At 37.2% G+C, this 27,774-nt stretch overlaps 2 protein-coding genes across 2 annotated transcripts in view; one reads left to right on the top strand and one right to left on the bottom strand.

Annotated features, from left to right (window-relative positions):
- The window catches only part of LOC145787698 (uncharacterized), a 29,377-nt gene extending 19,314 nt beyond the window's left edge, over positions 1 to 10,063 (top strand). The window contains exons 28-51 of the mRNA XM_082599499.1: positions 120 to 444; positions 703 to 867; positions 955 to 1,063; positions 1,275 to 1,455; positions 1,814 to 1,927; positions 2,164 to 2,368; positions 2,671 to 2,799; positions 3,004 to 3,127; positions 3,236 to 3,488; positions 3,632 to 3,748; positions 4,029 to 4,209; positions 4,491 to 4,646; positions 4,925 to 5,075; positions 5,200 to 5,372; positions 5,548 to 5,652; positions 6,267 to 6,396; positions 6,540 to 6,716; positions 6,872 to 7,077; positions 7,190 to 7,348; positions 7,529 to 7,772; positions 8,238 to 8,386; positions 8,757 to 9,023; positions 9,227 to 9,359; positions 9,645 to 10,063. Of these exons, the coding sequence (XP_082455625.1) occupies positions 120 to 444; positions 703 to 867; positions 955 to 1,063; positions 1,275 to 1,455; positions 1,814 to 1,927; positions 2,164 to 2,368; positions 2,671 to 2,799; positions 3,004 to 3,127; positions 3,236 to 3,488; positions 3,632 to 3,748; positions 4,029 to 4,209; positions 4,491 to 4,646; positions 4,925 to 5,075; positions 5,200 to 5,372; positions 5,548 to 5,652; positions 6,267 to 6,396; positions 6,540 to 6,716; positions 6,872 to 7,077; positions 7,190 to 7,348; positions 7,529 to 7,772; positions 8,238 to 8,386; positions 8,757 to 9,023; positions 9,227 to 9,359; positions 9,645 to 9,820 (4,129 nt within the window). The 3' untranslated portion in view covers positions 9,821 to 10,063. The remainder of the gene's footprint in view (positions 1 to 119; positions 445 to 702; positions 868 to 954; positions 1,064 to 1,274; positions 1,456 to 1,813; positions 1,928 to 2,163; positions 2,369 to 2,670; positions 2,800 to 3,003; positions 3,128 to 3,235; positions 3,489 to 3,631; positions 3,749 to 4,028; positions 4,210 to 4,490; positions 4,647 to 4,924; positions 5,076 to 5,199; positions 5,373 to 5,547; positions 5,653 to 6,266; positions 6,397 to 6,539; positions 6,717 to 6,871; positions 7,078 to 7,189; positions 7,349 to 7,528; positions 7,773 to 8,237; positions 8,387 to 8,756; positions 9,024 to 9,226; positions 9,360 to 9,644) is intronic.
- A 1,439-nt stretch (positions 10,064 to 11,502) lies between these two features.
- On the bottom strand, positions 11,503 to 27,498 carry LOC145787392 (uncharacterized). The gene is made up of 11 exons (XM_082599129.1): positions 27,290 to 27,498; positions 23,271 to 23,471; positions 22,238 to 22,417; positions 18,200 to 18,379; positions 17,069 to 17,209; positions 15,704 to 15,799; positions 15,204 to 15,347; positions 14,372 to 14,506; positions 13,245 to 13,588; positions 12,920 to 13,075; positions 11,503 to 12,564 (listed from the first exon to the last, which is right to left on the bottom strand). The coding sequence occupies exons 1-11, from the start codon at positions 27,369 to 27,371 to the stop codon at positions 11,983 to 11,985; spliced, it is 2,241 nt and encodes a 746-aa protein (XP_082455255.1). The 5' UTR covers positions 27,372 to 27,498; the 3' UTR covers positions 11,503 to 11,982.
- Between the last annotated feature and the right edge of the window lie 276 nt (positions 27,499 to 27,774).

The raw sequence follows: 27,774 nt of genomic DNA, 5'->3' as shown, positions 1-27,774 counted from the left end.
TTACCTAAAAAGTAACAATAAAAACTGTTTATTTTACTATAACATTGCAACTCTATTTTAGATTTTACAAGTTAATTGCAAAAGATACAATTTCTCAAAACTACTTTATTTCTTTTTAGCTACCCAATCATAAACAACATCTTCAAAACTAAAGTCTTGAAGCCTGAAGCTTCGCAACGCTGGAACCTTGAAGCTGCTGTGAGCAACGTTTTCGTGTGGATGAATGCATCATCTACAATTGGAAGCTCTCACTTTGAAATTAAGAACATGACAATAGGCCTTCCAGACAACTCGAAGGGAGTCATTGCAGTTTTCCATTCGGGCACTCCAGATGAGATGGGTAAAGTTGTGATGACTTTGAAGGACTCAGATGCGATCGATTATGTGTGCACCTTCAAGGTCCAAAATTCTGATGTTGTAGTTATGGATTGCCAAAAACGAGAAGTAAGTTAATTTCAAGTGCGTTTGCTTGATCTAGTGTGAAAATGTATGTAGAGCTAATATAGGCTATAGGCCTAAGGTAGTCTGCAGTGTTCAATTAAAAGCATCAGTATGGAGTTGAAAGAATCACCAGCATCTGATTCTAGTGAAATTGGTAAACTGGATTATCGTAATTCCTTTGAAATGTGATCAAAGTAAAAATTTCTTAAATTGTTGTAAAGGCAGATGTCAAGAAATAGCAAAATGTTCTTAACTTTTTAGCACCTTCCAGCCACTGCACATTTCCGATCCGTTCCCACAACTGAAGTGGCCAGATCACATATGCAGTTGTCTGTGTCATCGGGAGTCAAAGCTATGACTGACATCATTTCCTTCAACTTCAGTGAGGCAAATGGCAAACAATGGATCATGCACAAGCTTTCTGAAGTAATAACTTTTACACTTTATCCTCTGTATGCTTTCGTGTTTTTTTAAACGGGTATGATTAATAATATAACGCATTAAAATGTTTAGGTTTTCGGTATGAATGACGAACAATTGAAGGGCCGTTTGTCACAATACATCGTTGATGAACTTGAAAAGCTTTCTCACAAACTAAGAGTGATATCTAATCTTGATGTCGGTAAGTATCCTATCAGAGTCATATTTGTTGACGTTGCATATTGTGTTTCGAATGTTTTGCATTTTTAGTTTATTCATTGTCCAGATGTTTTAATAACTGTTGAAGACAAAATGATAATTGAAGACAGACTCTTTTTGAGTGGCTATTTCAATTATTATTTTTTTATTAACTTATTTGTCAGAGAAAGTATTAGGCTATATGTATTTTTCAGTTCAAGACCTTGTTCAATCCATCTCCAAAGTTGTTCCACCAGTTCCTGGATACGGACCAATTGTTGAATACATGAATGATGCTCTTCAAGTGGTAGAACTTCTCAGTCAAAATACCATAAAGATTAAAGTGATTAATGGAACTAATTTTGTTTCCCTCAGATGCAATGTCACTACCCCTGAGTAAGTTATATTTTTTAGCAAAATATGCTTTTTAGAAACTGTTAATTCAATTTAAGTAAGACTTCGAAATATCACTCACGTTATCCACTCTAACTTGCAAAGTTTTGCGTTTTGCAAAGATTAGATTATAGTCCCATATTGAGGCTATATGAATTTGATTAGAAAAATCTGAATCAAACTATGCAAACTTTAACGCTCAATGCTTTTGTTGTTATATAGTCTATATGTATATTCGCCTTCTCGTTCTATATACCTGTAGTCTAAAATTGTTGCAAAACTTTTTTCCACATTGATTAGACAAATAATTATATATTATAAAAACATTACTTTACTTTTAAAATTGTCTTGTTTCACGCAGTTCTCGCCAGATCATGCTGCAAGTGAACCTCACTTCAACCATGGATGGTCTACCTGTTGCTAATCTTACGATTGCAACACCATTCTTTTCTTACTCCATGCTTGTAGATAATGGGTGAGAAGATAGGTCACTCTATTACTATTCTAGAGTGTAAGTTGCTGTAAGTTGTTATACATAAGCAACAAGCTTATGTATAAAAGACAGTCGTTTTTTAAGACTGTGCTAAATATCAGTCCAATCGACTTTTATTTTTTAAGGGCAACTTCTTCTTTAAGTATTTACAGATTAATGGGCTGTTTACACTGCGATCTGTTAAAGTTTTTTTTTTTAAAACTGATGCTAAATTTCAGTCTTACTCTCATCCCATTGGCAATGAGAATAAAATCTCAAGAAACTATAAGTGAATGGAAATTCGACTTGAACTGTGGCCAATCCGGAGAGCAATCTATATGCAGCAACATCACAACATGCAGTGGAAAGAGATACAAATGCCAGTTGACTAAGAGTTCACCTCAAGATCCCCAGTGGCACGTTTCATGCTATAAGGTTGAACAGGTAAGCTGAAGTGCCGCAAAGTAAGCGTATTTTTCAGGTTAAATAATCCCTTCTATCTGATTGGAAAAAGGCTAGACAATTTGCAGCGACAAACGTAAAGTGCTGCTATTTTATTACGTAATCGTTTTGTTTTAATTTTAAATGTGCAATAGAAAATATAGGTAAAACCAAACAAGAAAATCAATTCTCTTTTACTTTGATTCAGCGTTTGCAGCGTAACATTATAACTTCATTTCTTGGTTAATGGACAGCAAAAAAAGCTTTTTGTAAACTATAAAAAATGTTTTTGAACTCTATTTCAGTTTGAATCTGCTGGACAGGAAGTTGCTCGATTTAACATTGACATCATCACCGTTCAATCCATCTTCAAAATTCTTTCTGAGATCACTTTGAAGAGCTTGTCAGGAGATTTGGAATCCTTCTTCCAAAGAGTAAGCGAAAGCAGACCAAGCAGGCAGCCGCTTTCTCTGGTCCAGGACCAGATAAGGTGGTTGTCTAGAGATATTATTAGTGTTTGTGTTACTATAATAAAACATTATTGGAAGTTCGATTGATTCGGTAAGAAATTTAATAATCTTGCTTGCATTTTTTGCGTATGTCTTAAAAAAATTTACCAATCTCATCAACTACTGTAGAAACTTCACATCGTCGATCCACAACTGGTTGGTGAACTTACCAAGGAAGTTAACCACAGCATTGAAATCATGGAGCAAGTTTATAACATGCTCTACCCTGGAAAATCATCTGCTTTGTTCAAAGGTAGGCTTAACTGATGTATCATTGACTGTCGTTTGGAGCGATTTATAGTGGATACTACAAAATTCAATAATACTTCACTTAACTTGCACTTTTAAATTGCTTTCTCAGCTTTGGCTAAAGAAGGCATCTCACTTCTCACCCATCACTTGGATCGTTACTTCAACCAAGACATCTTCAACACTGATTACGAAAAACTCATCATGTCTCTCTACAACTATGTCTCTTCTGTCCTTGATATGCGAACCATCCGAGTGCCAATCTTCAACCTTCAATTGAAAGATGGCTCGGTTGACCTCATTGCTGAAGTCACCTCTAACTCACCAAGAAAGGTTGCCCTTGTCATGGACACGAAATGGAACAAGTAATTTTCAGTTATTAAAAATGATGATGTTTATGAAGTAGTAAATAAAACAATGCAAGGAAATACGTAATTTGTTTCACTGATCCCACTACAGCATTGTATTACATTTTATAAACATAATGGTCAACATTCTTCAATTACAGCAAACCCGCTTTAAACGGAAAAGCCCGAATCGACTTTTGGTTTAACGATCAAAAGTCTATGATAGAGTTTTCTATGAACAACACTTTCATGTGGATGTGGACAGAAATGAACTTGAGGTTAGACTGAACGATTTGTGCATGGTTTACTGTAGCGTGAAATAGATAAAGAGAATGTTTTTGGTCCGACTAAAATCTTTAACATACAATAAACTACAGTACATACATCAACATTATAAAGAAAGACTCAATAACCTACAACTTTTACTCTGTTTCACGGTTTTAGAAGTTTTCCTCCATCTAGTTTCCATTGTTTTTATAATATCGGTTTTACAGTGACCGCAGCATTTCTGTTAGTAATTCATATTGGACTTCACTGATGACCTGTTATTGTACACAGCGAAAAGAAGGTAGTAAGGGCTTCAGTTGGAGTTCCAGACAGCTGCAACTATGTTACTGTGGAATCAGTGAGAGGACCATTCGCCTATGACATCAACTTCATTGATGTCGAAGGTTCGAAGTACACCTGCGCAATGCGACAATCATCTGGTCAGATGGTGACAGTCCATTGCCTGGTTCGAGTAAGTTTGTAATCATTTTATTGGGGATGCGAATACTTTGTTAATTTGTTGGCATAGGTTTCGAATCGAGTTTGCACAAAACTAATTATAAGCCAAACTATGATAATCTTGAGTGTTTTCAACATTAAAAAATCTTTTATTATCAAGCCGCAGTAAGCTAATATATTATGGATTACAATGGCTCAGTCTGTAAGAAAAACGAAAAATTGTATAGTTTACTTTGCAACTTTTTTTCAAATTCAGCAAGAAAATCAAAATTGTATCAACTTATTGTATTGTAGAATGAAAATCTTTCCGAACCAAGAGATGTGTGCACATTTACAATGTCGGAACAATCATTCATGCTGCCCCAATTGCTTGGAAGGATAAGCTTGATATGGCCTGAAATATACGAAGCTTCAACCAACCCTGCTCTTTTCAAAGTGCAATTGCGCAAGGTATTTGGGTAGTTAGGAACACTATCGGTTTGGCGACCAATTAAAAACTACAAATGATTAATTTTAAGTAAGGCCTACTCATGAGCTGAGTTTTTGATAAGTTTTCGAAAAGGTTGGCTGCATACCTACTTACCGTAATAGAAAAACAATCTTGATTCCGTTTTCTTATCAAAAAAATTAGACAAAATCGAATATTTTTTTTTGTAATTTGGTAAATAAGTTTTAAAAACTATTGCTTGGAGAGAAATACTTTCCATCATATTGTAATGTATTGACAGACTCTTGGTTTCACTGACCCACGCAGCCTCACCATCATAGCCGATTTCTTGTCTCAACGAGCCAAGATGTTCACCGATAAATTCCATGTTGAAGTTGTGGACTTTTACTTCAATCAACTGACATCTCATGCTCTTTCTTTATATGATGAAGGTACTGTAGCTAGATGTAGCCTGTGTTTCACTGATAAAATAATCTCATCGCAAAGTTTAAGCCCTCTTAATTATAACATATCTTCTTTTGATTCCATTCTTACTTTCTGTTGCAACTATTCCAGCATCTGCTTCCAAAGCGCTGACAAAGTTCATGAGTTATCCACGACTGACAAGCGTTGCACGAGGTGAATCTCCTATCGCGACCGAACTGAGCAACACTGCTGTTGATTTGGCCATGTCTCTCTTCTCAAATCTAATCTCTGCCAACAAAACTATCGTCACCACAATAAGCCAAGTAATAAAAGATACATTTTCTCGTCTATTGTCTTTTTTGTAATTAAATTATGTCATAGGCTATAAAGATTGAGTAAATTCGTTTGTTTAAAACCGTGGTTTCACCATTGACAGTGCAGTCAAAATGGTAAAGATTGAGTAATCAAAGCTAAACTGTCTGTTTTTGTGACTTTCAGTTCCAAAACACATCTTCCAAGTGGGGTTCTCAAAAACAGTTTGGCGAAGCATCACCAACTCTTCTTGTTCGCGATCTTATCAGACGTTCATACATCGTTGCTGAGGTATGCATGGTATAGCATACCAGAAAATGTTGTTTGTTTGTTCATTAGATTTTTTGGGAGAAACCGCTAAAATATGAAAAAATGCATTTCGCTGCAGATTTTTGAGTTGTCAATACATTAGCACTTTTAACAAACTTACAACTGTTAAAATATACTAGCTGTATGTTAATACAGCTAGTACTACAGCTAGTACTACAGCTAGTATACAGCTGTATAGTATGTTATACTTATTAAATTACTCTACTGTTGCTTAGCTGCAAGTAATTGGACCCAACAAAGTGATAAATAACTTTCTGGCTTGATTCGACATATAATTTCAACAACAACTTGTTGGATGAATCAATATGGAGTCAGATAGTTTAATTACCATAGGTAAAATGTTCAACCAAATCTTTCGATACCTTTAATGCAGTGCAAGGAAACATTGCAAAGCAAACATTCAAAACGTATTATTGCCCACCATGGCAACTCGCCAACTAACAATAATATGTATAAAAAAGTTTCGTTATAAAAGGCTGGATGATAAAATGCAAATTTTCTGCTAAATCTATTGAAATTGAAAGTGCAGTTAAATTATCGTCCCCACTAATTAATAATACGATGTCAATCAACAGACCTTGTACGACTTGGAATATATGTGCATGAAGATAGTAAATGAACCAAAAGAAATAAACCAAGCTATTGAAGCTTTCGTCAGAAAAAGCTCCATCATCGAATACATCATGAGCTTCTACACTCAAAATGGTAAGAAGAGCACGTGTGGACTTAAAGAAAACATGGTTTAAAAACTACATCGACAATTTAGGCATTTAACAACTTATTAGCCTAGTTAGGCAGGTAGTTTTACCAAAGAATAACGGTAACAAAGGATTCTGTAATTTTTTTAGTTGGCCCCAGCTTCCAGTGGTTCAAAAGACCAAACCGCAGCCAAGTGATTTCGTACAACGGTCAATACTTCGATCTCCCAGTTATGGATAGCCATTCAAACTGCATGTACCTGCTTGCCACTGACCCTCTCTACAATTCATTGAATATCCTTGCCAAGGGAAGCTCAATCTTGTTCGGTAGGTTTTTGCACTTAGCAAGAATGTGTTTTAACTAAATAAGAAGCTCATTATCACATGTAAAGTTTAAGGGAAAATCCATGGATAAGTTCATCACTGAAATATGACAAGCTGTTCTACATTTCTATAAAGGTAATTCTTGGTTCTCTCAACAGCACTTCCAACGAAGACCATTGAGGTTACTACTGACAGACGTGGTTACTTAACTCTCCCCAACAGCGAGAGACAAGCAATGAACTTTCCATACGTGAGCGATGATTTGGTTTGTGAAGCTATGCCATCAAAGATTATCTGCACGTCTTTGGATTATTCAGTCACAATGGTCTTTAACGGCAACCAGCGCGTCCGCACTACTGTCGTGGTAAGTTGAATAACTTATTAGGCTACTTGATTATTTTTTTTAAAAAGTGAAATGTATTCCTTTTAAAAGTAAACCCAACTTTACCCACGGATCTTTTCACGCGCGCGTTTAGGTCCATGGAGCAAAATTCATGATCGGAGCAGTTGGAGTTTATAGCGATCAACCAACACCCATCACTTTACTCCTCCCCAATGCAACAAATGCTACCAATCCCGCCCAGCTGATGAACGCTTATGCACTAACCGCAAGTCAAGAGTGCATTGTTCATGAGGTGAGTCAAAACTAGGTTGCAAAATTAAAAGAATGGCAAAGTTTCTTGACTACTTTTAATATGTTATAATTTTTACCGATCATGGCATATTTCTTGCTGAATCTGAAAACGGTTATTTGCACTACAGCTACATGTTTTTGCATTTACAATTTCAACAATTTGCTACATTTTGTATCACAGCAAAATCTCCCTTCGCATGGGCAAAATCAATACGGACCAGGTTACGAAATGTGCAAAGAAGCTTTCTCAAAACAAGAACTCAACAACTCTGTAGAATTTTTCCCTGTGCAAACACAAGAATACATCAAGGCTTGCTCTTATGGATGCAGTGGAACAGACATGAGCGAAACTTGCGAATATGTTGATGCTCTTGTGAACCAAATCCGATCAAAAGGCTACCCAGCCAAGGAAATCAAGCAATGCCGTAAGACAATAATCAGTTGAAATAACAATCATCTGTATAGAAAATACTATTTTTATATACCGATCAGAAATTAAGTAGATATTTTGTGTTCTTGTATCAAGAGTATCAAAAGTATACAAAAAATTTCAGTTTAACTAAATTATATAAAAAAAAAAAATCAAGTGTTTTCCGATTTTATAGAACCTTCATGTGAAATCTAAATGGTCTGCACAGTAGCCTATACAGTAGGTATAACTGAAATAGTCTATTGTATACAAAACCCGAGAGGTCTTCTATAGCATGTGTTGCTCTTCGCGCACACATCGACAATTCGGGGTAGTAAACGTATAGAAACCCAGCTCCAAGGCTCAAATAAAAACGAAAAATTGTGAACAATCATTATTGAACAAGTTAGCAATACAATCTGTTACATTAGTAATCTCAAGAAACTGCTTGTGAAAAATAATGTAAACAAATTATTTTCAGTAAAATGCGGAAACACCAAATTATCGACTCCATTGGAAAAGTCAGAAGTTTACTTTGTTGTTTCGCTGAGTCGAACTTTATCTGAAATGGACCCCAAGAAGTCTGTCAGAAAGCTTATTTCAAAGACAATTTCTCGCATGAGAGCTGAGGTAAGATATTTGTTTTCAGTTTAGTTTTTACCATGTAGGCTAACTTCACTAGGTGGAGACTTGCGTTTCTACTCTAGCATAAAAAAAATTATTGATTGCTTATGAGCATACCCATAAACTTGGAAAGCCATTTTAGAAGCTTAAACCCATTGTAACAGTAACGTAGCAAGTAAGAAAATTTTAAGGGAGGCAAAAACAACAATTGGAGGAGCAAAATTCATTTAACATAAATTAAAATGGTATTAAAAACTTGTTTTTTTTTTGGAGGGGGGGCGATAAAAACATTTGAGAGCGATTGCCTTCCCCCAAGCCCATCCGTGGCTGCGTCACAGATTTATAATTTCTTAAAGAATTACTTATTGAACTTCAGGGTTTGGCCAATTCGGAACTCGGCGTTGTAACTTACGGAGGCCCAGGAAATTTATTCAAACCCATGATAACATCCATTGATGGATTAACCAAGATGACCGAAGAAGAACGCTTGATCGACGTTATAAAGGCTGCTGAGTTTAATGGCCCTGCTTACGTTCCAACTTCCACCAAGACCGCTCTTGAATTTGTTGATCGAACCATTCGTTCCGCACCCAAAGGTGTTGTCAAGTGCTTGGTTGTTGTCGCTCCGGAAAAACACGGAAAGGTAATGTTTAAAAGTTATTTAGATCTGGCTTCCACTTTGCAATTTTTTTTTTATCTTTTGATGTTCTGTACAGAGTGAGCTAGCTTATAGGTTCTTCATGAAACCACAATACTTTGCAAAATCTATCAAAGCGGGAAGTGTATAAGTTTTTTTCAATAATTACCTGTTTAGCTTATATTTAAATACTGATATTTATTTTCAAGAATCTTGGACCTCTTCCAATGAGAGATCTCGTCCAATCCTTCAACGATGACCTTACCTCAGTATTCTTGTGGTCGCCAATGACAGAAGATGATTGTGAACAAGATCATGAGGAAATCGTAACAGCAACCCACGGTACGTTGAGGTTGCTTGTAGGAGTTGTAGGCAAATGATTCTTTTAGCTCTTCTTTGTCGTTGGAAGCTTACATGTGAAGCATCGGTCTACGAAAAGCCTTTCTAACATTAGCTCACAGTACAAGTTTAATCCAGGCTGCAGTTTGATTCATTTTAACATAAAAAGCTAATGCATTTGTAAGAGGTAGACCTTTTTTGTTTTAACTTCCAATTTTACCTGTAATTATTAGGCTTCTACAGTACATAGGTTACAGTCAAACTGACATGATGATGTTGTAATTGCAGGCCGATGTGTCAATTGCAATGACGGTTCTACTCGAGACGTCGTCACAGCTGTCATAGACAACATCGTATCCAAGCTCGGTTCCCACGCTAATTGCCGCTGTGGCGTTAAGAACGCGTACAACGGTGAGCAATCGAGCCAGTGTTCGATTGAGGGACCTCATGTTCTCAACTACTAGACTATGTTATCTAGTATCGTGTTTTGACCGAAAACTATTTGACGAGATATATAGCCGTTATTGTTTTCTTTTGTTATAGATGTGTTCTTGTAATTGTGGTTCTGACGGATAATTTATACATTTGATATTCCTTGCTTGCAGGGGTGCTTTAAACTCTGCTCTCTATAGTGGTTTATGTTTAGGAAAATTTCATGCTTTTTGATATAACTTCATCACGCAATAAATAAAAAAATGATCATGTGACTATCTGATGAGTAACCTTGACTCAAACAATTGTGAGACTTGAAGAATGACACGTACAGCTTTCGCGCTAATTTTTTTCAAGAATTGTGAAAGGGAAAAATGTTTAAAAGCAGAATTACACATTCCAGTACTGTAAAGTCAAAGATGAAGAGAAAGGGTTTTACGTTTTTGTTACAAACAATTATTGAAATGTTGCCTCTAGTTTTATCAGAAATCAATGCAGGCAGTAGCAGATTCAAGAGAGCCCTTATAAGAAATTCATAGCGACGTTATGCTTTTAAAATCTCCCTATATTTGAACTTTTTTCTACCTTTCTCCGATTACCGTAAATGCCATTTAAAACTTCTTCAAAACAAGTATTACGGTATTGAAATCATTGTCGTGATCAAAAATGGTTTTACAATTAACTTCAATATGGAACCAAAGCTTGCAACGCCAGCATCGACAGATGACGTTTAATGATTATGGTGCACTCTATAGCGTGCGAAGTAAAAAAAAATCATTATCGGGACTCGAAATGCCACCATAACAAAGTAATAGCGGTCAAAATGTTCTGGGGACAAGCCCCAAGTCTTTACTTATCGATACCTTTATAGTTGCTGATGGAGAATAAGTTGGAGAAAATTGTTATATCATATTGAGACATAGTCTCTTGGCCTGCGACACAATATTATGATAGTAGAACTCGCTTATAACAGAAGCGTAGCTGTACAGCGGATAAATGTAGGGATGAAACTTCAAATGCGGATAGTTTCCCATTATTTCCAATGCATTTTTAGTCACTTTTCACCGATCCCTTATCGTAACCTTATACAGCCTGACAGATATTTTCCTTCATTCTTTCAAAAAGAGAAAAGAAGCATTGCAACATACCTCGTAGCTTACATACACTGGATCTATGCATCATTGCAAAGATATGGATTGTTGATAGATGGTCTGCAGTTTTGATTGTCTTTTGAAAAAGCGTATTATCACTTTGTTTCAATTCGTTCGTTTTTTCAAGGTTTTGTGTAAAACAAAACCACAGCATGTTATAATTCAAAAATTGTCCAGTTCTATTTTCTACTTTGCTGTTACGAACGAGTTCCACTGGAATTGCTCAAGACAAGAGTTATTCCTTGTATAAGAGTAGCCTGTCGGTTTTTCTTAATAGCCTAAGCATAGCTGCAGCTTTAAATTTAACTTAAAATCAATTTCTGTTTAAATTGATTCAAAATCTGCAGACGTTTCATCAATTTAAAAAGGAACTGTTTTGCTGTCTGGGAAATCTACGTCATCGAGTGCCTATAGGCTCACCACGATTTTGATCAAGACAAAGCTAATTTTTACGATTTTTCATTAAGTTATCAAAAGAAGTCATATTAAACTCAAAAAAGCCTTATTGAAGTACCTATAAATCACCTACTTCGACTAATGAACTGACAGTTAGAACACTCATGTACATTACAAAATGGTTCATTAAATAATACACCAGAATGGAAGTGCGAAGAACAGTATGAAAGCAAGCTTCACAATTTTTGTTTGAAACGCGAGAAAGTTTCAATTATATCAAATTGTTCTGTTATTGCTTAGCCTGCTTTTGACAAGTGATATCGGTTAATGAAGTTAAAATCGGAAGCTCTTTGCTGCATGATAATCAGTCTAACTTAGGCTATGCACGGAGAACAAAAATCGAAACTTCAAACAAAAAACTTATTATTTACACCTTTGTAAACGTTCTAAACGCAGCATTACCAGGTAGCATTATATTGTGAAAAATTATACAGTTTCGTATGTAGCTAAGCATATCATGCGCTTTATTCTCCATATCAGAATGTGTCATTACAACTTCTTCCGTATGTACACTTCAATTATAAAGCGAAAGTAAATCCAGCAATGGAAAGTTAATTACAAACAGATCAAAACAGAGCCACTCTTGATCATACGTGGCCTTTCAAGCAGTCATCCTCTGTGGTGGTTGCAGAAGATACTTCACTTCCGCTGACAGAAGCCACGACTAAGGTTTCACAAGAGTTTGCCTCACTTTCGCTGATATTACTTCGTTCTTTTCGTCGTTTCTTGAAATAGTAAGCTCCTAATAAAATGCCTGCTGCTAATACCACCGCCACTGACACCACTACACCTATCAGCCACGTCTTTGTGGAATCATAGAAACGGCTTGCAATGATAAATGGTGTAGTTTCTTGAAGAAACTCATCTACTGTTCTGTTCGCTGTTGTCTTAAAGTCATAAACTTTGGTGTCTTCTGTATGCACCAATAAATTTGTTGATTTTGTCTGGCTATCAGTATGAGTATTAGCCATAGATGTGTCTGCAAAACTAGGAAGGTTTTGTTTTGATTCCATAGGCCAACTTGTGCTATGGGATTTCGAGGTGGTATTATCCGTTACGGGGTTTGTAGTTTGCACAATCGGTGTTGATAAAATACTACTCGTGGATGATTCAGTTGAACTCAAAGAATTTTCCGCCAAGTTGTTTGGACATGCCCCGAGTTTCTCTATCTGCAACATACAACATATACAACTATAATATACGTAATAAATATTATTTAAGCCACAAAAAGAGTAGCCTATTCAATGACATTGACAAGCAACAAAAAAGCCAAGCATAGCAAATGTCCAATTTTCTTAACTGCGGTTACACGGAGTTTCTTGAATCAAGCAACCAAAGCAAAACAGTGGTAGCTTATTAGAACTATAGCTACAGTCAATCGCAGGATTTTGTGTGGCAAGTTTAATCTCAAGCGAATCTATAAATTGCTTAACCCTTAGCCTACAGCTGATTTAGAACACTACAAAGTCTATCTGGCAAATAACGGATATTCCAACAATAGAGGTCAGTCAAAAGATCAGATACCTTGATGACTGTTTGTTCATGGCACGCATGTATTTTCATCTGGCACTCATTTGCATAAGTCTTCCCATCTGTGCCGCAGACAATCTCGTTGTTTCGTTTCGCAGATCTTTTGTTGCGGTGTAAAGGTGAAGTGGATCCTATCTCTAAGCTTAATTGCTGAACAAAAACGTTATCATAAAGCGATCATTCACATAAATCAAATCATCGTAGCCTACTGTACATTTTCTCTACTGTTGTAACTATACTACGATATGCACGGTAATAAACAAACTTTAATATCTTAAAATTGCCACATTTTTTCATCGAAAGTTTGACTATGACTCACTTTTGCATGTCGCCTTCTATGTTTGTTTCCATGCTCATGCTCATGATCATGGTCATAACGCAATTGACGATCACCTGTTTCCCAAAATTGAGCAGTGGGTTTTGTTCCACTTTCTTCTAATGATTTTTTAGACTCTTGTTCCTTAGCCTGATGAAGGCCATGTTCCAAATGAGTGGGTACGTTAGGGGTAACTGCTATTGGGGCTGTATGAGTGTTTATATTTCCAAAACTTTCCTCCTCGTTTTCAATGAGTCGGGAAGGGTGACCAGAAAAAAATCTTTTAAGCTCTTCTCTGTCAATGTTCCCAAGTAAAGTTAAAGAATCTTGATGAGTTGCAAACGAGTCTAAAACAAATGGTATGTTAAAGTAGGTCTAGATATCACTGGGATTATGATGTATGCTACCACCTATCTGCATGTTCCTGTAAAAAGGCAAAGAGCTACGTGAGATCGAAGCATGAGAACCAGTTGTACGCTATGTCAACAATCTTGTTAATAATTCCTTGCTAGCGGACCGCAGACAACAAAAACTATTTAGCTATCAGCACAGTAGTAGCTTAAATGTGGGCTTTCTCACAGTAGTCTAACGTTAATGAAAATGTGCTCATTTTCATTCTTTTCTTCATTCGTATGAGAAGTTGTTTTTAGACTACATTGACTCCGATAAAATGTAGTCTAAAAACAACTTTTCATACTAAAGAAAAATATAAAAATGTGCAAATGAATATGACTGAAAATGCATTTAAAGTCTTGAGTTGGTGTTGCCTGAGGTGAAGGTTTTTTAGAAATTATCTAGAAAAAGCAATTGTTTCCCTTCCTTTTGTTTGAAACAACGCAGCAGTTTGATGAGAAAACTATGGTTGGCTGGGAAAATTAAACTCAGGGTGTCGCTACAATCAAATCTCACAATTTAAACCCAACGTGTTTTACTATTTACCCTGTAAGACGTGAATTGCTTTGGTTGAGCTGGTCTAAATTATTATGAAGTGTGAAAGATAGATTTGTAGGCTACTGATGCTTAAACAAATCGTGAAAGCAATGGTGTGTGCTTTAATAGAAAGACAACTGGGCTACATTTCACCTCAGATATGATGACAACACTTTAACCAGTTGTGATGCTTTGTTTACCTTTGCTGCAAATGTCATCGCAAGAACATTTGAAATTATCAGCACCCTCAGGAACGCATACAGATCCATGGAAGCAGTATACACCATCACAGGGACCACTTTTAACTTCTTTGACAGTTTCCGTTGAATCATTGTCTGCATGCATCAACATAAAAAATAAATGCTGAAAGTTGAGAATATGGAATAGTAGGCTGCGAGATATGCGAAATTATTGATTAAATTAATAGCTTAATTAAAACTGAAACAAGTAAATATTAGAAAAATTGAGACCTCCATTAAATTCACAGTAGGCTATAAGATTCATATTTTAATGCAAAATGGGAAATACTACATAGAGTTGTACATTGAATGCCTGAGTTGTAAGAGCAATTGCAGAAAATTCGGAAAAACATCGGTTTGACGCTTCCCGAGAGCCTAGCCTTATACAGTCTTGACAAGACATGTAGGATTGGATATACCAACAGTGAGTCGTTCAAGCGGCCGGTAATTAAGCTAACCGTCTAATTAGTTGATCAAAAATCAGTTTGCGTTAGGTTCATTGGTGGAACAGCAATCGGAAACTCTAATCAGCGGATTGAGATTGGAGGAAAAACAGTCTACAGATTAAACTCTTTATTGGATCTATTTTCCAAATTCGTGAGTGATCTACTGCTGATGCATTCCACTCTTTATGACATACTAGGATATACACTGGATCCTTTGCGTTCTCATCAACATGATATAAATCTTAAATCATCAAGCTTAAGCATGAATAAAAATTGTAATACTGTACCGTGAAAAGCAAGAGTAGGCTACGTCACTGTGGCTTCGTGTTAATTTTACTGTTAGCTACCTCTCGTGGCCGTAATGTCATCATCACAATGGCCGGCACGCAAGACTCTGATGTTTTTTCTCTTACGGCATCCTTCGTATCTCAAGCTACATTGGTTTGCATACGTGTTTCCGTCGCTTCCACAAACTGGTCGTATCAACTCATCTGCAAAACTTGGACTTTTATAGCCTAGTTGTTGGTACCGTACTCGAAAAAATAAAATAACCTAGAGGTAGCAGATCGGAGAAAAACTCGATTGGCTTAAAGTTCATCCTATCCCAAGTAGCTTCACTTTCTTATTCTACTGGAAACGAGTCAGTCAAAAATTTTTTTGTTCCAAGGCTTGTTTTTGTATTTTGACTAAACGTTAGCATATTTGTAGAAAGGTGTAGCCTATGTCAATAAGCTTACAGTATATCACACCAATACGTATTTCGCCTTGGTCACAGTTTTGTTAAAATAGCAAAGGCCAAGAAAGAATCACATTGGAAAAAAGTAAACTATATAAAATTTAGTCTTACGCTTGCAATGCAACATTTCGCAGATGCTGTCCTCGCTATCAATGACCATTTCCTCTTCCGCTGACCCCTCTCCCGAATAAACCAGTGACGAAATATCTTGAAACAATTTTGGTTTAAAGTGAGAAAATGTAGGCAAAAGTTTTTTTTGACCCGGTGATTTTACCTTTTATAGTCACAGAAAAGCAATCCGTGCACAGACCCGTTTCAGCTAACTAGTCTCAATCAAATCTGTGAAGCTCTATGCTTCAAAAAGTGATCTTATTGAGTAAAAAATTTGCAAAATTATTCATAGGCCTAGATAGCTTATCAGTTTTATTATTGAAATAAAATAGTTTTTCTTAAAACTACTTCTTCTTCTTGCGTTTGAGGCCGGCCCAGGTCATGTAATTAAATCCAGGCGCAGCAGTCAATGATTGCAGATTGTGTGTTCACCTAGCGTTGTTAGGTCTACATGTCTATCCTTGGGTCGGTATACAGGACATTGGTAGATAATGTGGTATGCAGTCTGAAAATCTAAGCCACATTCACAAGATGGTAAGTCGGCGAGGCCCCATTGGAACATTTTGCTGTTGAAACGGCCCACCCCAGTTCGCAAAAGATTGAGCTTCACCCATTCTTTCCGAGTTAGTTCTGCTCCTGATGGAGCATTGGTATTGTAAAGGACCGTGAATTGAACTGGTCTGGCGCCTTCTATTCGTTCACTATTCCAAACTTCGGAAATGTGGAAGTTGGAGTTACAGATAATTGCAGCATGGCGGGAAAAAGGGCGTCGAGATTTCAAGCGCTGGGGCTTTTGGAGGTGCGATTTTAGGACCATCTGGTTGAGAAGGTGGTCATCCCTTGACAGAGCTTGGAAAACCAGCTTATGTACGTGATTTTCCTACGGAGTCTAGCTGGGGCAATGCCTGTCTAGTACCGGCAGAAAGTCAGTGTGAGCTGCACACAGGCAAGCGGTGATTATTCTCATGGTGGTGTTGAGGGCAGTATCAATTTTACTAGTGTGAACGCTGCGGCACCAAGCGGGGGAAGCATATTCGGAGGTGTTGTAAACAAGTGCAAGAGCACTGTCTTGTACGGAGTGTGGAGGTACTAGAACCCCAGGTATAGTAAAACTACTGCATTTACGGAACGCCTGAGGTGGTGGACCTTATGTTGTCAACCACTGTTTAGCAGTGGTGTAGTGCCAAATTTCTACTGAAGTAGCCTATTTTTAAATCATCTTTAAGTACTGGCTCTGCAAAACAAGTAATTTTGATCTAACTACCGTTTTGCTTATTTTGTAATAAATAAACTGTGCTACTGCCAAGGAAAAGTTAGCCAATTTTAAGCAGTAAAAGCACACAACAAAGTATTCTCAAAGCTTACCATCTATTTCGACACAGGGACCTTTATGACTTATCGCCACGAAGACTTGTCCATGACAAGCAGATTGTTTTAGAAAACATTCATTCTGGTAGGTTCTTCCATCGGTACCGCAAACTTTGTGAGAGGAGGTATCACGGCATGCTGTAAACAATGCACATTGATAAGAAAAAGCTACAACGTGACGCAAACCAGACCCCGACAAAAAATCCAAGTCACGACGCTTCGCTATGAACAAGTGATAAACTGCAGCCAAGATTGAAGTACAACGCCATCCTGCTTTGGGTGCTTGTTGCAGTTCATAAGTTATGATAGGCGTTCGACGCTTTGCTTGCGAAAATTCGAAATAAACAGTTGTACAATTTTTCACTCACTAATAAGATACCAAAGACTACTCCATGCGTGCAAAAACAGTGAGCAATTTTATGCGGAGGTTTAAGCTAGAAAGCAGTGCATCTTTCAAAATTAACTGACTTTGGGTAACCTGCTGTTAACATTTTGGAATATGCTTTGTTATAAATCAAGGGCCTGAAAAATAGTACGCTTTGGAAACGGTCTTAGCATTGTATTTCAAATTTGTCAATTTTGTATATTTTACTCTAGCAAACATTAACCAATGTGCAAATCATCAAACACGTTGTGCAAACGTTTAAAAAGTAACATTGGATGGGTCTTATTGTTGTTGCTTTCTCCTCCTTTTGATATCAGCAAGAATCTTCGATGTAAAAACTTGTTTTCAAACTAAATCTGTGTTGGTTGGACAACAATGCAACCTGATCGATGTCATGTGGTCTGTACTGCATAAGCCAACTAAAAAGATTTGTATTTCTGCATTGTTTCAATGTTTGAAGACGTTGAATCAATGTAATCGCTAGCTATGTGTTGATTATCATATGGCATATGCTATTCAGAATAACACGTTGATATCACAATGTTTTAGATTAGATTCCTGGAAAACAATCTTATCCGACTTGATAAAAACTGTTTAATCCAAGCTGATTGCAAAAACCAAATTCTCTCTTGCAGCCAGAGGTATTCTAGCTTTAAAAAAATCCATTTTTATATTGTTTCAACATCGCTAGATCACTATAGACCTTAAAACAAAAACAATAAAAAGGCAAAATTTGCTGTTACCCATTGCACACAAGCAAGGTCCATCTTCTGCATCCACGTCACAAACGGCTCCATATTTGCAAGTTATTCCATCACCACACGATCGAATTTCTGACCAATCATCGCCTGATCCCGAGCTTTCGTCATCAAAAGTGTCATAGACAACATTTTCAATAATTTCAGTCTCGCTAATCTTGGGCCCTGTGAACAATAAGTTTTCATAGTTATTTTTTTGGCCAAAAGTTCTTAGTTCTGCTTCTATTTCTAGAATTTAGTGAATTCATAGACACCACTAACAGTTTCTCAGCCAGGTGTCCACTACCCACTCTGGAAAAATCTTCAAAAGAACTCTCTTTGCAAGCTGAGATTTTTCCAATTTTTTTCTACTGTCGGTGCGCAGAATATAAAAACACAATGTTTACTATTTGATACACTTTGACCAAATGTGGAATCAATGTTTACCGACTCCACGGTTGCATTTTATTTGAGCCAATTTAGCAGCGAAATACTTTTCAAAGTTTTACCAAAATCATAAATCAAGTGTCATACATGCTGTTATGAAGCATCAGAAAGATTTCAATGGCACTAGCTAAGCCTACAGTATTATACAGTATAAATTACTACGGTTGAAATTTCATGGTTCAGTGATTTTATTTACATAGCACATGCGTGTTGTGATTTCCACACACACGCTTAGGTAAGAGTAAGATTTATCAATTAAAGTTTATTACCAAACAAAAAACTGCCCAGTTTTCGAAATGTTTGCTTTTTGGTCTTATCTAGATTAATGCAGTAAAGATTTTAATTAAGTAAACGGAAAAGCAGGAGAGCCAATCTGCATGTCTATGCTTTCTTGTCTATCTTCAAGTGTCCCAAAGATACAGCCAGGGGCGTTGACAGGGGGGTCTAGGTGGTACTTTTGGACCCGGGCCCGGAATATTTAGGGGGCCCGGATTTAAAAGATTCCCCGCGACTTCAAACATTATCAAGATCTTAATATAATCAGATCTAAAGGAATTGCCATCAGAGGTTAAAACAGCCACTTCAGCCGTCAGATGGTAAAGTACCGGCTCCCCTTCCGGGTATAGTGATTTCCCTAACCACAATTTTTTTTTCAATAACACGAAATATTTTTCTTCACCCACTCTTTAATTCTGAATATATATATTTTTTGGTGGTAGCCTAATCACTTCTAGCTACTTGCAAATCATAGCCATAGGAGGTGGGCGGGCAGGGGGTGGGGGTGGTTGCTCCCCCGCTGAAAAAAAATATCGCAAGTTTGGGCAAAAATGTCAAGTTATTTGGGCAAATCAATCTTATCACAATGTTTCGATGCCTCACCAGTTAAAAAACTTTACATAATTGTTGAAATTTATGAGATACCGGTAGCCTACATTAATATTTTCCAATGACTGTAAATGTATTATCACCGACTTTGAAAACTGTTGCATGTGGTATTGCAATCTGGGCAGAATAAGTTTCGATTCGACAACTGCAAAATAGAACACTCTGTAAAAATACAGTTGGGAAACAGAGGTAAGCTTATTACTGATATTCACAAACATGTAGGGCTGTAGGCTGCATTTCTTCATGGGTAAGATTTAAAAGCCTAGGCTACTGTGTACTGGTAACTTTACGAGGTTTTTTGTTTTTTCTCAATATCTTACTAATGTAGTTGATTATAAAAATCATTTGGGCAAAAATGTCTAGTTATTTGGACAAATCAATTTTTACCATAAGTTTTCAACATTCTACCAGTTTAGTAACTTTATAGTGTTGCATTTGGTATAAAAAACATTTTGCTTTGAATGTAAAACAGAGTATCGACAATTTGAAAACTTTTATATTTGGTATTAAAATTTGGACAGAATAAGTTTCAATTCAGTATTTGCCGAAAAAAATGCAAAATAATGCTTCGACAAGCTGAGATAAGCTTATTACAGATATTCATTAGAATGTCACACTAGCCTACATTCTTTCATTGGTAGAATTTTGAAACCTTGCTGGGTTCTGGTGAACTTATGAAGTTTTTGTTTTTTCTCTATATCCCACTAATGTAGTTGTTTGTAAAAATATTTGGGCAAAAATATCCAATTATTGGATAAGTCAATTTTACCATGAGATGCTATGCTCGCAAAACTTGACTTAAATACTACAAAGATAGCTTATCATTTTTAGATATGGTCAAACAAAATAAGCATTTGTTACAAACTTTAATAAACAACAGTTGTGAGGCCACATACTGTATACACCACTTTTGTGAGCATTGATCTCGGCCACTAACTGTAGTTATGTACAAAGTGAAAAAGTATATTAAATGAAAACAACTTGTGAATTTTCCTGGATTTAATTTCATGTTTTTGTGAGCTATATTTTAACTGTTTTCTGTATTGGATTTTTTTGTATAAACTGCTGTTTGTCTTTGCCAGTCCCAGGGTTGATATGCTCAGCTATTTACTATCTATGACACAGTATTAGAGCAACAACAATCAAATATAAAGACACATGTTATGTTGTTTTGTCATCCAATTCATGCAGTTAATATATCAGGCAATGTAAACAGTGCCATTTTTGTGTCATGTTTTGGTAATGTGGTCTGTATTTTGTGGCAACGATTGAGTTTGAAGCTATTATCTGGGAGTCATTTTTCTTCAGTGCTTGTGATTTGAGTAGGCCTAGCAGCTTCATTGTGAAGTAAGATTATCTTTGTAATGATCTTCTGAAAAAACATTGACTATGATTATATTGTAATATAATATCAATATTTTTGGTATCAAAACTAGTTTTGTTCAAAGGTGAAAGTTTGATGCACATAGCATGGTAAACTGTCTAATTCTTTTCAGGCTGTAGGATTTGAAGCAGCATGGATTAAGTAATGTTACTGGTTTGATATGTAGGCCTAAGCGGATTGTCATTTTAGTATTTTTCAATGCAAATTTACAAATATTGAGTCTTTGGACTATCTTTGAATTGAAAAGATTGACCTACTTTTGGTCAGGCCTTTTATTGAAGTTGGGCTGGAGATTTTCATATAATCTGGTGACATGAAAATTCAGCAATTATTGTTATCCAGTTATTGCTGAAGTCTCAGTTCAAATTTTTTTGAATCCAGATAGGCTTAATATACTGTATATTTTTTGTGATACATAAGAATGTTTTAATTTGATGGTTCATTTAATTGGGACACAGGCAGGTCTATGAACGTAGATTAAAGTAAGTTCAGCCTTGTTTTGCTGTTGTACGTGTTTTTTTTTTGCTTGTATTTCGTACACGGCCAAGTTGATGACTCTCAGAGGTTGTGAATAATTTTGTATTTTTGAAAATATATATACAAAGACAAAATTTGGGAAAATTATTTTCACCCCCCAAAAATGTTGTACTCTCCTACGGCTACTCTACTTTACAAAGAATTAATTTCAGTCGAAAATTTTAAACATATCGACGAAGATCGTGATTGAGAGCAAGGATTTTGCGGTTTATGGAGAAATCCCTAATGCGTAATTGCACAGTTGGGGAAATTCGTGGATACAACAAATCTTTGAGAATATATAAATGATATTCCTCTTAATTTTCTACATTGAACGGCATGTGTCATCCTCATTTTAACAGCACATCAATAAAATTTTGTACACAACCTTTATATTCATAACATTGTCAATGAAGGGGCCCGAAAATAAATGGGTACCGGGCCCGAGAAATCCTGTCAACAGCCCTGGATACAGCCTCATGATTTTAAGCGACATGAAACCGGTGCCTTTTCGACTGTCACACAACTTTTCTTATCACTGCAGTAGACTATGCATTGGACGACATTTGCTGAACCAAGTACAAATTTTTTGTATATATTTTTTATATACAGATAAAACCAAGCAACCACACGGCATTTAACATCATACATTAGAGTGAACATAAACTATAAACTACGAACGTTTTCAGCCATACTGAAGTTAGCCCTTCTCAAGTAACGAAAATAACTGATTTTACATCTACGTTATTTTATCTACGATTTTACACCTCTCCATCAAAATTGTATTTTTTATATAGAAAGTGCTTTGTTACCTTTTTCACAAGGGCCGTGCCATTTTATGCCAATCGGATATTGGCATCGACAAGAAGCAAGCTTTAGCCGGCATTCATCGACGTATGTTCGGCCATCTGTACCGCAAACAAATCCACGGCCCTTCCTGAATCTTGAGCGACGAGAAGGTATTGGACAGTGTAATGTACAGCGACAAAGTCCTTTGATAAAAACAAACAAAAATTAACTTAACTGCAGTTTTATCATAAGCCATGGCCTGAAGCTACGCAGAAATTACGAAGCATGCTTTACTAAACAGAAGATTTTATCGAGGCACTAAAAAGAGACTTATTTGGCATGTGGACGAGAATGTTTTGAAAATCTACGAAATTCCATATTTGCAACTAATATTTTTGCATTGCGGAAGCAAGCATGTCTTTGCTCGTTTTGAAACGTGCTATTGACAGTATGTGAGCCTATAATAAATAAAACTGGGCGATAATGATTACATGCGTAGCGACTGGCTACAAACAAGTAGGCTAACATGCGCTTACTGTTTCTTAGAAGCGCTTGAAGTTTTTGAACCTTCAATTTCAATTTGCATAGTTTCAGCCAGAGTGAAGATCACCTTGTGCATTAGGCCTATTCTTGGGAAAACTTCGATTTTGGTAATTTAGTTTTGTTTGTTAAACAGACTTAGCCATGAAAAAAAGGGTAATTCTGTGCTTTGATTTAGACTTTTCCAGTCTTAAGAAAGTCTAAATGGCAAAATGTCTTTCCCATGAACAATCACAAACCTTAGGCTATATTATTATCAGTCAGGTAAAACACGTTTTGAAAATAGTTCAATCTGTAGGCTACTGTAGACCTAGCTGTGATTTCAATTGACAATTATGATATACAGTAGGCTCTGTAGCTATCTACAATATTAATGCACAGCCTTCTGCAACAAGTCTTGTCAACAAACTCTCAAAGGTGCCATAATACTTAAAGATCGCTACCTTTCAATGCTAAATACGAAACAAGACATCACGAAAACGTTTTGCGATTTGGTTTGTTAAATCTTAATCTTACCTTCACCAGGACCATCAATCTGATGCATTGTTTTTCCATGTGTTGTGGTGTTGACTACGCTTTTCCAACAACCACCTCCAAACCTACAATTAGTTTCGGTATCACAAGGATTACTGGCCGTGAAAAGATTTGAAGGCTCGGTTGGGTTTCTAACGCAATGACGAGTCAAATCGGCGACTTGGGATGTGGAAAGGTGAGATTCTGCATATGAAACGAAGAATGTTAGATTATGAAGTTTCCAAATTTAGTTTGCTGGTTGCAATATTTTCTTTTAAGATTTAAGGTAGTTTGTTTAATGTTATAGCTTATGATGTATGGATTCCTTATTTGATTTTTCTCTTACAATGGAGATAATTTTTTTTTTTAACTTGGTGACATTGCACACTCAGTATGTAGGCCTACACTCATTGTACACTCAGTGTACTACAGTCTACACTGACGGTTGAACAATCTGCAACTTATTAATTAGCCAGTTTTAAAAGTTCACCATCGAAAGTGTGAATGAACTAAGCTACGGTAGGCTATATCAGGGGTCGGCAAATACTTTTTGGTGCAACCCAAAAAGCAATCGTTCGAAATCTTCGCGACCCAAACATTTCGGAAGTACATAATTTTGCGCAAAACGCTTTGAAAATTAATATCAATACCAATACGGTCGTCCTCACTTATTAAGGCCACATCGGGACCGGACGATTTTGGTTTATTAAGCGGGGGACAATTTTCTACCACTCCTATACCTTCAGTAATTCTGGAATGGACCAAATTAGGCTTAATAAGCGGGTGGACCTGTTAACCTTGTGCTTCGTCGTGCAAGCCTCTTGGGCCGAGGGTCTACTCAATCCTTTTACCGCGCCTGACTCAAAATGTTTCCGGACTACACTGGAAGGCTACTAGAGAGCAACCATCAGTTTTTAGTTTCATCATCCATGACACGCAGACCTTCCACTCTGTTAGATGGTTTGAAGATGGTACAATCATTGATGATGTGGTCTGCGGTCTGTTCCTTGGCACCACAATCACAGGAGGAGAAAGAGGCAGATTCCCCATGGGTGCATGGATGAGCGGAAAACCTCGACACCCGTACGAAGACAGTTGAGGCGTACTCATCTCATACTTGCCTTTGTAGTGTCAGGCCGATGGGGCATGTGTCGGCGTCGTGGATGAACGAATAGAGTCTGGTGGTACTTGACTTCTCTTTAGACTTCCATTTATAGTCCACCCAAGTAGCCGCAGAGATAAAGTTTATCTGCTTCGTTGATCAGAAATTGAGCAACTGGCACGAATGGGTGTCTTGATTTCAGTCGACGGGCGTGCTGGTTTGGGGGAGCAGAGATCTTGTGGTGGAGAAGATGGTTAAGCTCCAGTGCCCGTCGGCCAAGAAACAGAGTGGCTTCTTCGCGACGAAGCTCAGCCGGTTGGATGCCAGCGAGAATGGCAAAATTGTCAAATGGTGTGGGACACAGGCATCCGGTCACTGTGCGTAGGGCGCTGTTTATGGCAGTGTCGATGTTATGGCAGTGAGCACTGCAGTACCAAACAGGTGCACAGTAGCCTACTCTGCTGAAGAGTAGACAAGGGCTAAGGCTGCTATACGCAAGTGTCAGCGCCCCCCAGCTGGAGCCTGCCAGGCGCTCGAGTAGTGCAGCGCGGGATGTTATTTTCTTGCGCTGTGACACCAAATGTTGGCGGTATGTGAGCGATCTGTCCAGTATCACCCCAAAATATTTTGGTTCGGGGCAGAAGGACAGAAGTTTTCCATTGTAGCTCACGATCAGCTTTCCGATTGTGTAAGTGGTTAGCTGCCGCCAATGTTTTGGTTTCGCTGATTTTCAGTCGCCAGTTCTGGAGATAAGCTGGGAGAGTTTTCATGCCCTGCCTCAAGGTGTCTTCCAGGCTATATAACCGTGGGCTTAACTACTGTAGCCTACTGCAATCGAAAGTATAAATTTTCTTGTAGCCTAAGTTACCAAATTGTACGAAACTCAGCACATCAAAGACTATATTTACTTCGCCTATCTTGATTTTTCGGCTGCGTGGCCTGGTGCGTAGACATCGCTATAATAGCATCTGGACTGAAAGCCAAAAGCTTGGTCTCATCTTGCACGGCAGACAGGTTTGCGTGGCCTGGTGATTGTATTTATTTTTGCCATACAAGTTATATTTATGGTAGGTTTAAACCGTTTTGCGACCCACTGTGGATGGTCTCGCGACCCAAGTTTGGGTCGCGACCCACTATTTGCGGACCCCTGGGCTATATTGCAGTGGTTCTCAACCGGGGGTCCGCGGACCTCAAGGGGTCCGTAAAGCGATTTCAGGAGGTCCGTGAAAGTTTTCGAGTTTTCAGCATGATTGATAAATTGCAAAATTTAAAAGTTGTTTGTGCTTTGTTTATGTATTAGCCTACAGTGATTCTCAAACTGTAAGTCGCAACGCACTGGTGCGTCGTTTGAAACTGCAAAGGACGTTGCATAAAGGTTTGGTTTCTTGACTAAAAAATATCATATAAATGACTTATACCTTTTAATAAGGCTATGTTGGCTAATGGCTATGTTCTACTAAATTCTTTTGAGACAGCAGATTGTTGATCAATGATTTACTTGGAAATTCAAACGTTAGTCAGCAGTCTATCACCACTCACAGTTTTGCAATGACGGTGATTATAACAAATTAATATTGGTTACAAATGAAAAAGGGGAGAAGTTCTTTGTAACGGTCGCAAAATTTCTACCCTATTTACTTTTGGTAAAATTTATAGAAAAACATCAAATGAGCATATAGATTACTGATGTTTGGTCCTGTGTGGCAACATATAGCTCATAACATAATTACGTCAATCATCAATCTTGCGTTGCGAATTTAGCGAATTCCTCTTAGTGTGATGCTTCGAAACCTATGTAACATATGATTCTATAAGGAGACGCGATTTCAAATATACAAAATTTCAAATATAAATATTTAGGGGTCCGCGACCGCTTCGAAGGCACCAAAAGGAGTCCACCGAAACGAAAATGTTGAGAACCACTGGTTGATTGCGTGAGATGAAGGATTATCTCATATATGGAATGAAAACCTAATTTGGTTGGTTGGTTTTGAATCTTTATCCCCGGACTGACAAAGCCTTGATAGGTTATTCCTGGTAGTTTCGCATATTTGTAGAGGCTTTTGTCGCAGGCCCGGTCACCGAGATTGACAGAGTGAAATTTCCGATTGTTGAAGTCTTGTTGCCAGGGAACTATTCCATCCATTAGGTGCCACTGAATGAAGAGTAGTCCTTGGAATGCATTGCTCAAGCGCACACCCCGAGAGTCGAACCAGCGCTGCTTGATCTTGAATTTTCTTCGTTCACGAAGTCACGCGCTAACCAACTGAACTATCCGGGTGGTGGAAATGCTCAGGCTAATACAGTAGTTTCGTTCCATTCCAGGCACACTGTAAGGATTAGCTACAAGATGAATAAAAGTAAAATCGTAAAAATGGTGATTTGTTAAGTTTGTTTTTGTGGATGACAGTGTGTGGCGGAAGCTTAACACGTCGTGTTATGTGGTAGGCCATGGCCACCTAAAGATACGGCCTGATTTGTAACATTTTGCAGAAATTTCCAGGTTTTTCTAACTTTGGGCGAACGTTTAAATAAATTTTTCTAAAAAGTAGATTTTTACGCTTTCTTTATTTTTTCCCCCAGATGACACAATAGGTTTTAACATCCTCACATGTTGAAAAACAAAGAAAATTTGATTTTGTAGATTTTAGTAACAGTCTGATTTTGCGTTTTTCAACAACTTACTTTTTCTCATTTGCTTCTGCTTCCCCAAGGCAACAAAAAAGTTTTTTGTCATTAGGAAACCGCAAAAAGTAAAAACATCTCAAAAAATGTCAGTCAAGCACTAGCAGTAGCTGTAATCAAAATGTGACAAATCAGGCCGCATCTCCGGGTGGCCATGGGTAGGCCTAACCTTAACATGTCATGAGCCTAAACAGCTGTAGGCTATTTGGTAGAAAAAATCTGTGAGCTAACTTACCGCTTCTCTGTCCACGAACCTTTGACGATTCCATAATAGTAACAACAACAAGATACATTTCAATCATATTGTGCAGCCACATGTCTTGAAATTGTTTTCACGCGAGCAGTTGTAACGTCGGTATTTCCAGCTTTTCGTGAATCGTGCACAAAAAATTTTCAATTTGTCGTTTGTATGGACAACTCTAATGATGCTTGTTTAAGGAACAGATCTTAAAAAATAAAGTATTACGTCAATCATAACAAATGAAAGGATAAAGTATTTCATAATTTTTCATAACTTTAAGTGGACTAATAATTTTATGACAAAAAGTTGTAAAACTTTTTGTTAAAAATTATCTTCGCGATCAACCCTGCCTCTTCAATAATGAATCATATCTTGCAAGTGTCGTCACAGACTAATGATGACGTTTATTGGTGACGGAACACAGGGTGAAAGAAATAGAAACGTGTTTATCAGGAAACTTTAAAATCTAATGTTTAAAA

Source organism: Aplidium turbinatum, chromosome 18 (genome assembly GCF_918807975.1).
Source record: "Aplidium turbinatum chromosome 18, kaAplTurb1.1, whole genome shotgun sequence".
Taxonomy (NCBI): Eukaryota; Metazoa; Chordata; class Ascidiacea; order Aplousobranchia; family Polyclinidae; genus Aplidium; species Aplidium turbinatum.
The sequence above is the reverse complement of the archived record's forward strand: the minus strand, read 5'-3'. Positions and strand labels throughout refer to the sequence as shown.

Excerpts from the sequence above, each read along its gene's own strand:
- LOC145787392 (XM_082599129.1), bottom strand. The coding sequence starts at position 27,371 with ATGTGGCTGCACAATATGATTGAAATGTATCTTGTTGTTGTTACTATT. Across the intron at positions 22,418-23,270 it reads GATTGATGGTCCTGGTGAAG|GACTTTGTCGCTGTACATTA; the intron begins GTAAGATTAAGA and ends TTTTTATCAAAG. Across the intron at positions 15,800-17,068 it reads TCCCTGTGTCGAAATAGATG|ATATTTCGTCACTGGTTTAT; the intron begins GTAAGCTTTGAG and ends AATTGTTTCAAG.